At 41.6% G+C, this 11,934-nt stretch overlaps 1 protein-coding gene across 1 annotated transcript; it reads right to left on the minus strand.

Moving 5' to 3' along the window:
* Positions 1 to 4,782: 4,782 nt before the first annotated feature.
* Positions 4,783 to 11,213, minus strand: PNRC2 (proline rich nuclear receptor coactivator 2). Its single transcript, XM_069971289.1, has 3 exons — positions 11,028 to 11,213; positions 9,390 to 9,579; positions 4,783 to 8,104 (listed from the first exon to the last, which is right to left on the minus strand). Exon 3 carries the CDS (start codon positions 8,084 to 8,086, stop codon positions 7,682 to 7,684), a length of 405 nt encoding a protein of 134 aa, XP_069827390.1. The 5' UTR covers positions 8,087 to 8,104; positions 9,390 to 9,579; positions 11,028 to 11,213; the 3' UTR covers positions 4,783 to 7,681.
* Positions 11,214 to 11,934: the final 721 nt, after the last annotated feature.

Genomic DNA, 11,934 nt, shown 5'->3' on the forward strand with positions numbered 1-11,934 from the left:
AGAGGTAGCAGCTGCCCCCTTGCCTTATCATAAAGTTCCTGGGGGACTCTATTCCAAAAATTTAAAAACGAGGAATATTTTCCAGAATTCTGCTCTAGTCAAAAACAAATCTAGGCAATATATTTAGGGAATGTACCATTGGATTTACATATACAACCTAATCGGTGCCACAGTGCACATTGTTACTGCTGTCCAGTCCTCAGATTGCTGCCCAGTACCCAAGATATCCTCCAGTTTCTATAGATGCAAATGTGCTAGTTTTGTGCACTGAAAACTTAAAAAAAAAAAAACGTAAAACCAGTGTGCGGTGGCACTGCTAAGGTAGTATGGAAATCTTCGTGTAAACCTAGTGGTTATTGCCTTTAAAGGGAAATGCATTGCCTAGATTTTTTATTTTTTTTTACTGACTAGAATACTGTAACATGTTCATTGTTATTTTTCTGTACAATGTGTACAGTGGTGGCACTGATCTGATACTATGGAAATTATCTGTAAATCTAGTGGTACTTTTGCTTTGTCCATCCCCAGACTGCCCAAATATAGGAACATGTGTAAAATAAGGATGCTGGCCAACTGTTTCCACACCACATGTACAATGTCTCTTTATGGTGCAATAGGGAAGACCCAATGGCCTCTGGGCATAGGATGAATCAAAATACATCCTATTTGGTCATAGGGATAAGCGTCAGAATGTAAACAAGCCCAGGATTACTAAAACTAAGGGCCCTACTCCACAGTAACTATAATCGCTCGGTGGAATAGAGAGAACGATCAGCTGATCATGTCCTCGGCTGATCGTTCATTTAGGGCCAGACCTAAAATCATCGTTCTCCAACCGGGCATCGCTACGGTTGAATAGCGGTGCGCGGCGGGCGACCGACTACTTGAGAAGCAGCAGCAGCAGCATACATTACCTGTCAGGCCTTCTGCTCCGCTCTGTCTTCCTCCCCGAGTCCCGCACGCTCTAGCTTCAGAATGGCCTGTCAGCTGATGGAGAGCTCAGCCAATTACAGGCCAGGACCGCCGCGGCCTGTTAGCTGACAGGCCATTCTGAAGCTAGAGTGCGGGGGACTCGGGAGGAAGACAGAGCGGAGCAGAAGACCTGACAGGTAATGTATTGCTGCAAGGACATCGGTAACTATGTCCCTGCAGCCCTCACTCAACGATCATCAGGCCGTGGAATATGCCCAGTAAACAAGCAGCGATCTAGCAGATCGGTGCTCGTTTACATCGTTGATCGGGCCCTCCTCGGCCCGTGAAATAGGACCCTAAGACACACTGTTGCCTACCATCACTGTTGCAGTTTGTAGAAATCAGCAGATTTACAGTAAAACTAAAGGCCCTATTTATTACGCTGAACAATAATCGGTCCTATCCGTGTAATATCACACCGCTGCTTGAAAAAGGCTGTTTGTAGCCGAAACGTCTCGCACTGGTGTGATATTAAAACTGGACATTCTCACTTTGGATGTGCTGTCTCCTGCATCTTTTTCCTGGATTGACTGTGCTGCTGTTTTCGTCTTTTTGGCTCCGTGCAATAAACACAATGATCAGCCGATGACAGCAATCATCGGCTGATCCTTGATATAGGTTTGGACCTATAATTGTCGGGCACCGACCGCGCATTGCTACGTGTAATAGCGATGTGCGTCCGGCGGCTGACGATTTCCAAACTCTATACATTACTAGAGATGAGCGACCCTCGAGTTTTCCCGAACGATCGGCATTTGATTAGCGGGGGGCTTTTAAAGTTGGATAACGCTCTAGGGTTGTCTGGAAAACATGGATACAGCTAATTACTATATCCATGATTTCCACATAGCCTTAGGGCTTTATCCAACTTCAGCAGCCACCGCTAATCAAATGCCGAAAGTTCGGGTTCGGATGGACTCAAGCATACTTGAGGTTCGCTCATCTCTACACATTACCTATCCATGCTGCAGGGCTCCTCTTGCGCTCGGCTTCTCTCCGGGTCCCGCATGCTCCAGAGCGGCCTGTTAGAGCTGACAGCCTGCTCAGCCAATTACAGGGCGGAACCGCTGCAGCCAGTGTTTGGCTGAGCAGCCTGTCAGCTGAGACAGGCGGCTCTGAAGCTGGAGCGTGGGGGACTCTGGGAGAAGCAGAGCGCAAGAGGAGCCCTGCAGCATGGATAGGTAATGTATACAGTTTAAGAAAGGACATTGGTAACTATGTCCATGCAGCCCTTGTTAAACGATTATCGGGCCATGTAATAGGCCCCGTAAACAAGCGGCAATCTAGTAGATCAGCACTCGTCAGCCCGTGTAATAGTACCCTAGTGCATTTACACAGATTTTTTTAAGTCAAAGCTAGGAATGGATCTGAAAAGACAAGGAATCTGTCTTTCCTTTATAACCTGTTCCTGGCTTTGGCTTGAAAAATCTGTCAGGTAAATCTGTGTTAATGCACCCAAAGGGAATTGGCTTTGTTAGCGCGGCACTTGGCTTACTAGCCGGCTGCCTTTGAAGTCTGTGCCGCTCCACCCTGGATTCCTGGAAGAGCTGGATCCAGTCCCAGAAGTTTCCTAGGACTGGATCCAGCTTTTTCAGGCACCTGGGGTGGAGCGGCATAAACTTAAAGGCAGCCAGCGGATAAGCAGATTGCTGAGCGAACAAAGTAATTTGCTTAGTTTGTACTGTAAAGTCACTGATCTTTAGTTGCTATGGCAACATGTCCTGTTACTTTTATGCTGACCACTAGTGTACTCTTCTTTAAAGGAGAACTCCAGCAAAAATCTTAATTTTCAACCTGATGGAACTAGTTTTCATGCCTTGGGGAGGGGGTGGGATTACCTGCTTAACCTATCAGTGATTGCAGTGGTGTCCCACCCCAGTCACTGACTGGCTGAGCCGGCATTCTATCAGCCAAGTAGTGACATCCCTTTGGAAAGATATTCAGGAGCCCCATGGGAGTCTTGGAGCGGTAAGGCAGTACTGCGGAGGCACGGGTAGTGGTACGTACAGCTTGCTTATCATATCCCTCTCGAAAATTAGAATTTTCTCCAGACTCCTCCTTTAAAGTGAACCTGTCAGACGTTTGTCAGGGTCTGACCAATGAGCTGGGAGAGGGCCACGTTGTCACTGTAAATAGACATGTCCTATAGACTTACAATATATGGCCATCTCATTATGCGCCACAGCACCTGGAGAGGAATGCGCTGAACATTTTGACTTTTTTTCTTCTTTTCGCGACAGATGAGCAAACCGGGTTCGAGTCGATCCAAACCCGAACATTCGGCATTTGATTAGCTGGGGCTGCTGAACTTGGATAAAGCTCTAAGGTTGTCTGGAAAACATGGATACAGCCAATGACTACATCCATGATTTCCACATAGTCTTAGGGCTTTATCCAACTTCAGCAGCCACCGCTAATCAAATGCCGAAAGTTCGGATCGACTCGAGCATGCTCCAGGTTTGCTCATCTCTAGCGACGGTGCTTCTGAATTATCTTGGACCCTTTACACGCAACTTTTCAACTTCTGTGCCCCTGGTGTTACAAAAGGCCCAATATGTCATGTGAACGTCAAGTGCATGAAGTGTTTTTACTCATGTGTTTCATCTGGGTAGATTGCACCCATGCCCCTCCCTCTCACCCATGCCCCTCCCTCTCACCCAAGGTAAAACGTTACTTGCATAAAACACAAAACTCAAATTAGGGGGAAGTTATTTATTTATTTGTTTTTTTTTCCACTTGGAATTTTTAGCCAATTCAGTTTGGACATTTGAAAACAGAACTATGGAGTTGAGGGAATATGTAAACCTAAAACAATGCCAATTCAGTTTTTTTTTTTATCCCCATAGTTCACAGATCAGTAAGTGCTGCTGACACATTCTTAGTGTATAAATAGATGAATTTTACATACAGGTCACATTGTAACAAGTTTCAAAATGAGTGAATACAGCACAGCGGTATTCAAGAAATGTTTGCCAAAACAGTGGGGGGGGGGGGGGAACAAAAAAAAACAAACAAAAAAAAAAACATACAGATTAAAAAGTCATATTGCATGTCCTTGTGATGGAAATGTACTTTGCTACCACGATAGTAATGATCTTATAGCAGTTCTGATTAGCAGACAGCCGTCTGCTACTAAAATGTAAGATTGTCAGTATTAAAGCCTTATATTATAGTGAACGATTTCTCTAAGAAAAAACACGCAACTGGAAATATACAAAGAAAGTTACAAAATTGGGTAATTTTCTCTTTTTAAAGTCTAAAGAGGTCCTTCAAAGTTTTACTTCACAGATATCTTAATCTTAAAAGCCCGTTTTTATTCCTACACAAAAGGAAGAAACGTCTGAGGTATGAATGGCGCCTTGAAATAACACGAGAATTTAAGGCTGGGTTCACACTGTTCTTGTCAGTTTCACCGATTCCAAGTGCTTGAATTTAACATATACACAAAAATGTGGCAGAAAAACGTGGTCGACCACATTTTTGTGTATGTCAAAAAGGGAACCGTTTCACCTTTATTTTACGTAAATGAGAAAGGTCAACAGGAAACGGATTCTGCAGTATGCCATATAGCATAGAATTATTACAGTGAACTGAAGCAATAGCAGTACGAATCTAGCAAAAAAAAAAAACAGAAAAAAGGCACAATAAAGCATGCCAAGTACAAATGTTACTGGTTTCTACCACCATGTGTTTCCAATTAAAGCATTAAAAATGTAATACTGCTTCCACAGGTTTCATGCACAGAGCTAACTACGAATGTAGCCACAAAGCTGTATTTGATTTGCACAAATTTTGCATATATTAAACAAAAAAAAAAAAAAAAAAATGCTAAAATGCTTGCCATACACAGATTTTAACCATACTTTATTTTATGGAGGCGTCTCACTCTCACCTTAAGGCAGATGTCAGAAGTGAGATGCATCGAGCAGTTTGATATCAAAATGCCCATGGGGAGAAAAGCCACCGCTAGGTGTCTGCCAGCAGCTTCAGCTATCTAAAGTATAGACCAAGTAGGAAAATTACTTTAGGAGGTTTCTTCTCTTGGGAGAAGTGTATGGTTTTTGCAAAATTATGGATAATATAATATCCATAATATAAAAGATAATATACAGCCTTGTGAATGCATCCAGTCTTACCCCTCTGTGCATTGTACATAGTTTATCATCAATTCAAGGCATTCTAGAACAGAGCTTGTACATTACAATTCATAACCCACGACAATAAAGCACGTTACAAAATCCTTTGTAACTAACATGATCTGTAAATGGACATTTATCATAACTGGACCACACAAAGCTTTGACAGTACAGTGCAATTCTCACATACGTACATAAGTAGAGTCCTGCTATATCTTTTTGGGACATCAATTTTATATATTTGAAGGAATGTCCAATCTTCAAAAAAAAACAAAAAAAAAACAGGAATCAAGGAGGTAAGGTTGTTGTTGAAAGTATTACGAGCAGTCAAGTTGGGCTTCTTGTGTTATTCCACCTTTACAGATGTAAAACTATTCATAGCATCACAGGTCAATGCTCTTATAAGAGTTATTAGGAACTTTTCCTAAGTCATGGAATGAAGGCCCACACAGTGCAATTCAGGTAGAGTTCATGCATCTGAGCAACATTTCATATAGTCCATTTACCATAACATCTATTTACAGTTTCACAATGCAACTGAGCAGTGGGAGTACTCAGCCTGCAAAACATAAAAAAATACATCTATTTATACAAAAACAATGTGTTGTCGTTAGATCTGAGCAGCTCTCCGTTGTTTGTTTGTTTTTTTTTTAAGTTTTTTTTTTTTATATTTATGTATAAAATAAAATGCTTCATTTGCACCAATCCCACTACAGAACCAGTTACAATTGATAACACGAGAACGTGTACATATTTATACTGGCACTTTGTGCAAAGGCTACACTCACTCACTCACACACGCACATGTATGTGTTTGTTTGTTTTTTTAACAAAATATTCAATATCTGAAGTCATCGCTTCCGCATGACTACATTCAGCAGTTTTGTACTAAAAAATACTTTTATCTCCGCAGATGCTCCTGCTTTCATTTACATATGCTACAACTTTTACAGGTATTTACAGAACGCTTACGTTCTAGTTACTACATGCTAGCTTGGAGATCATTGCAGAGTAGCAACTGAAGAGGTCATTTTACAGGAGGGGGGGGGGGGGAATAAAAAAAAGGCCTGCCTATATATACACACACAGCTTGTTTGAGTAATTTACAAAACATAACTAGGGCCTCATTTATCAAAATGGCCTATACCATGGGTCTCCAAACTGCGGCCCTCCAGCTGCTGCAATACTAAATTACCCATCATGCTTGGACAGCCAAAGCTTTAGCTGTCCGGGCAGGATGGGAATTGTGGTTTTGCAACAGCTGGAAGGCCACAATTTAGAGACCCATGGCCTATATCAAAATCTGTCCCATAGCAACTAAACACAACTCCGCTTCCTTGGACTAAACTGCTCTCAGTAAATGAAAGCGGGGTTGTGATCGCTCGCTATAGAACAAGTTGTGATAAATCTGACCCTTGGCATTTGCACATACAGTATTGCATAATTCCTGTTAGCATGGTAAGTTTAAAGAAGAACTCTAAACCTAAAAGCTCCTACTTAGAATTTAGGATGTTACGTATGGTTCTCCAGTCACTTACTGGAATAACTCATCCTGAATAGTATTAACAGAGACCAGAAAACTAGTGATCGATCTACAAACACAGATGGGGGGAATTTATTAACATTTCAGCATATTAAAAAAAAAAAAAAAAAAATTGTACAATTTTTTTCTGGCAGAAGTATTGATAAATTCTCCCCAGTTGTAATACCAACATTTTACTTTATATGGTTTCTACTTTAAGTTCAGTGCTCTTTGAAATTAAGCTATAAAGTTTAAAAAGTTTCTACTTTCATATGAAAGATTCTGTATTAAGTGTAAATTGAAGGCCTTTTCGAAAAGTCAAGAAGTGCCCAGCTTTCCAGAGGCGACAAAGTTTAAAGCCTGCTTGGTATTCCAGATTTTTGGCAGTGCAAACATGCGATCCAATTGGCACATATTGCTCAAATATAAACCTACTTGCTCAGTAAACCAGCATGGAGAGGATCAGTCTAAAACCATCATTCACCGCTATAAAAGATCCTTCCTGGGATCATGGGGGGAGATGGGTGCTTTAAAAATAAAAAGGCATCTTTAAATAGATGGCCAAGATTACACCTTTGTTTGAGCTAGACTAATGCTAGACTGTCTAGCCTATGCAAGAATTTAAACAAAAAACTAAGCAGTGGCTGTAGAGACTAATCCCTTCAGACTATGTAAAACGGCAAAGCTCATGTGAACGCTAACTGGACCGTGCTATTCATTCCACACCAGCTTTCAATGAACTCACAGTTTTATGTCAAGTGCAAAGTATTGCATGAATGTAGTTTGAGCAGATAAAAAGAAGTTCAGTAAAGATATGCTGTAATAAAAAGTGCTTCTGAGGCAGGAGTCTTCACAGAAGTTTCTCCAGACACTTAGTTCAGTCTTGCTCCTGAGCGAGTTTAGGCAGAGCAGATCCAGTCCATATTGGTTTATGTGCCTAATAATGCAGTATTAGATATATAAAAAAGAAAAAAAAAAATTGTAAAATGACAGTCTTGCTAGTTGCTACTCTAATGATCCAGAAATGCTGGACTGACTGTGTCCAGCCTGCTCAGGCCTGGACCTTCAGCAGTGTTTTGAGCTGGAAGGACATCAATTCTTTCTCTGCAGGACTACAGGTCAGATGTACCCAGTGGCTTGGAGGTTTTGGAAGAACACTTGGTGATGGTGGCTCACTAAATTTGGCACCAGCATAATTCTGGTTGTCGTCGCTATTCAAGAGGTTTTTGGATCCATAGAAACCAGAATTCCAGTTCTGGTTTATAGAGCGGTTATTGTTGATCGCTCTGTTCTGCATGGCCTGCCATGCTAACCCTGCTGGACCGCGACCTCTGTCTTTACCGTGAGTGTTCATCTTCTGATTGTTACGGTCTAGTAACTTCTGCCGGTTGTTCTGTTTGCCGACGTTATGTCTAAGTTGTTGAAGAGGAATGTTACATCTCTCACCTCCGCCCATCTTTGAAATTTATGTCACCTGAAAAAAAAAAAAATATATATATGCCATTTAAAACATATAGTGATATTTGACACCTTTTAATATCAGAGTTTAAGTGTGATTTGGACATATACAGCCTAAATGTGCCCTATGGGGGAAAAAGTGAGCGAGTGGTTTTCACTTTTCCTATACACTAATACTTCCACACAGACAATACAACCATCATAAAAGGTAGACGTAACTACAGACTGATCTGGTTAGAGGACTTTACTGATGCCTATTAGTGCTAATAACTGAGGAACAAAGGGCAGAAATTAACAGGTTAACAGAAATAGATTAATCAAGCAAAAAAAAAAAAAAAAAATCTCTCAAATCAACTGCTGTCAAAAAGTTATACAAATTTGTAAGTTACTTTTATTTTTAAAAAAATTCAATCCTTTAAGTGGTTGTCTGCTGCTGTATGTCCTACAGGAAGTGGTGTTTTCTTTCCATTCCAACATGGTGCTCTCTGCTGCCACCTCTGTCCATGACAAGAACTGCACATAGCAGGAGAGGTTTTCTATGGGGATTTCCTGAACACTCCCTGTCACGGACAGAGGTGGTAGCAGAGAGCGCTGTGTCAGACTGGAAAGAATTCACCACTGTAGGGCATACAGCAGCTGGTAAGTACTGGAAGCATTGAGATTTATTTTAATAGAAGTTAAATAGTACCCTTTACACACAATATAGATAACTACTGTCTGACCAACCTCTCAGACCCACACAAATCACAACAGTAATTCTAGGTGGTAGTAGAGTACGCGCACTGCCACTCCATTAAAACGCTATGGGACTGTGGTAGATAGCTTAATATTCAAACTTCACACAATCAAAAAAACTGAATCACTGACATGCGATCATGATGCCACAAGCCCATCCAGTGGTGTCCCACCTAAGCCATCAAATGGCTAAGGGGGCCTGCAGCATGTCATTGGGGGGACCCCCCCATGTCGGAGGGGAACACGCCCTCTCAGTAAATCTGAGGCTGCTGTACAGCAGTCGCAGAAATCTTGATTATCAGGCGTAAAACATAAGTACCATCAGGTAAAGCAGGGTGTACTTAGGGGAAAAGTCACCAATTTTTGCACAAACCGATAAATATACCCCCGGCGTACCTAGCAAGGTCCCTCTATTGTGTACAATCAACCCCTACCAAGGCAAACAAAGAAAAACTCCAACCCCTTTAAATAGTCCTGGTGATTATATCTATACATTTGCCCAAACAGGAGGATGAGATCTCGTGAGCCCCATATCCTTGCTATTACAGACGGCAGCGGTTATTTACCTTGCAGCAGATCCTTCAAACTCCTCCTCTCCTTCTCCAGATGTCAGATGCAATAAGGATTGTACAACCCACTGTGTTCCTCTCTTCCACTTGCCAGACTGTTTTTGCATGGGCCAGTGAAGATCCAAAACCAACATGAATCCCCTTGGCAGGAAGCTGCAGGGGATATGGAGAAGTGAAGTCTTAACAGCTGTTGGCGCAAACAAAAAGAAAAGTATGTTAGGAGGCGGAGCAATAAGGTAGCGTACGTACACCAAAATACACACTAAGCACACTAAGTAGAGTTCAGTGGATAACGCCTATCAGCAAAACAATTAAAGGGAACCCGACACCATAAAAATGGTACATAGGCTATCGGCATCATGTTATAGAGCAGGAGAAACTGAGCAGATCTATATATGTCCATACATATATATTGATCTGCTCAGTTTCTCCTGCAGGGTTAGCATGGCAGTATAACTTGTATTGATTGATTGAAATCTCTGATGTTTCCATGCTAAAGAGTCCAGTGACTGACACCTCCCACTGGACTCCTAACACATAATGAGATAGAGCTATAGCTATATATCTATCTATATCTCATTATGTGGGAGGTGTCAGTAATATATATATATATATATATATATATATATATATATATATATATATATATATATATATATATATATATATATATATATATATATATATATATATATACACATACATATATACACACACACACACAATTTGCCCTGCTCTTCCTGCTCTGTAACATGATGTTGATAGATTAAATAGCATTGTCATGGTGTCAGGTTCCCTTTAAGGGTATGTTCTATATAAATACAATAGCCATATTTCATAACAATGAAACAGCCGTAGTTATGGAACATGCCTATTGTTTTTACATAGTGTGAACATAGCCTTAAGCTGGATTCAGTCACTGTCCCCCCTACAGTTACATTTCTAATACACTCACACTTACTACAATATAACTACAATATAACAACAACATAGTTACAACATAAAGCTAAGCAAAATAATCCTCTAATGAAAAGACTTTGGCTGAAGATTATATATATATATATATACATACACACACACACACAGTAAAAAAAGGTATAAAACCTATATAAATCAGGTACTGGCTTAGCACATAACATAATAAACACAACAATTAGAAGAAATACGGCTCCAGATTGAGCAACTGATCAGGAACTTGGCTCCCAGATCTGGGGCGGATCCATGACGTCACCCGGATCGCTGCCATCCATGTAAACAGCAGCAGCACGATCAGCACAACGGCCGGACGACCGTTGAGAACACGGAATCAGCCGGATTAAATTCAAATTATTAGCAACAAACGTAACAACAACGGCCGAAAGATACTGATAGAATACGGAGGGGGGGGGCACTATTCAGACTAATAACCTTATCATATAAAGAGTCACAAAGACAACAATAAAGACAAATAAGTAGATAAAGCGGGGGTCACATGGTAAGACTAGACAGTACAATCCTCTGGGGTCCAGTCTGGAAAGTTAGGGCACAAAGTGACAAAACACACGACGTCAGCGAACAAAGAACTAGAGAGAAGAGCGAGCACAACATGGCGACCGAGGAGGAGGAGGAGCTCCGGGCTCTGTCACCACAACTTACCAAGACTTCCTTCTATACAACTGGCTCTTCTTCTCTCTCCCCTCAGCTGTGGTGAACTTACACGGACACTTCCAGACCGGTAACGGGACAGCGGCTCCGCACAGACGTGATCACGTTCCGTCCCTCAGCCAGCACCTTCCACTCTCTCCCCTCGAGTCCGACTCGCAACTCTCGAGGCGACCTTCCCTGCCAAGCTAGAAAAATGAAGCTTTGTCTCCGCCCACTTCCGCTCTGACCAATGACAGCGCAGGGGGCCTCCGGGCGGCCAATCAGAACGCTCCCTCTCTGACTGGAGCCTGTTGCAGTGCGGATTCGGAGTTCTGCTCGCCGGCTCCGCCCACTGTTTCCATTTCGTGGCTCTTGTTATTGTGTAGGAGGTGGGAAAGCAAAACAAAGTCAGTAGACGGCTGGGGAGATTTGCAGAGGGTTGCGACATCCGCCTGGAAACAAGAGATGATGGGGTGGAGGAAGGAGAGTGCACGGCTATACGCTGACAAGCGGCCAGTTATAATATATACATTATATATATATATATATATATATATATATATATATATATATATATATATATATATATAGCAAAAAGTATTCTGTGGCGCAGCACTCCTTTAAGAAAAATATGGTTGGTGCCAAACAGAAAGCACCTTTGTGACCATAGGTGCTGAATAATATAATCAAAGGAATCTCTGTGGCACTCAAAATATAGTGAAAAAAACTCGTGGTTTATTTGCCCACAACCGCAACGTTTCGAACTCACAGTGAGTCCTTTCTCAAGCAGTGTACGAACACTGCTTGAGAAAGGACTCACTGTGAGTTCGAAACGTTGCGGTTGTGGGCAAATAAACCACGAGTTTTTTTCACTATATTTTGAGTGCCACAGAGATTCCTTTGATTATATATATATATA

The sequence above is a fragment of the Dendropsophus ebraccatus genome, chromosome 5, assembly GCF_027789765.1.
Source record: "Dendropsophus ebraccatus isolate aDenEbr1 chromosome 5, aDenEbr1.pat, whole genome shotgun sequence".
Taxonomy (NCBI): Eukaryota; Metazoa; Chordata; class Amphibia; order Anura; family Hylidae; genus Dendropsophus; species Dendropsophus ebraccatus.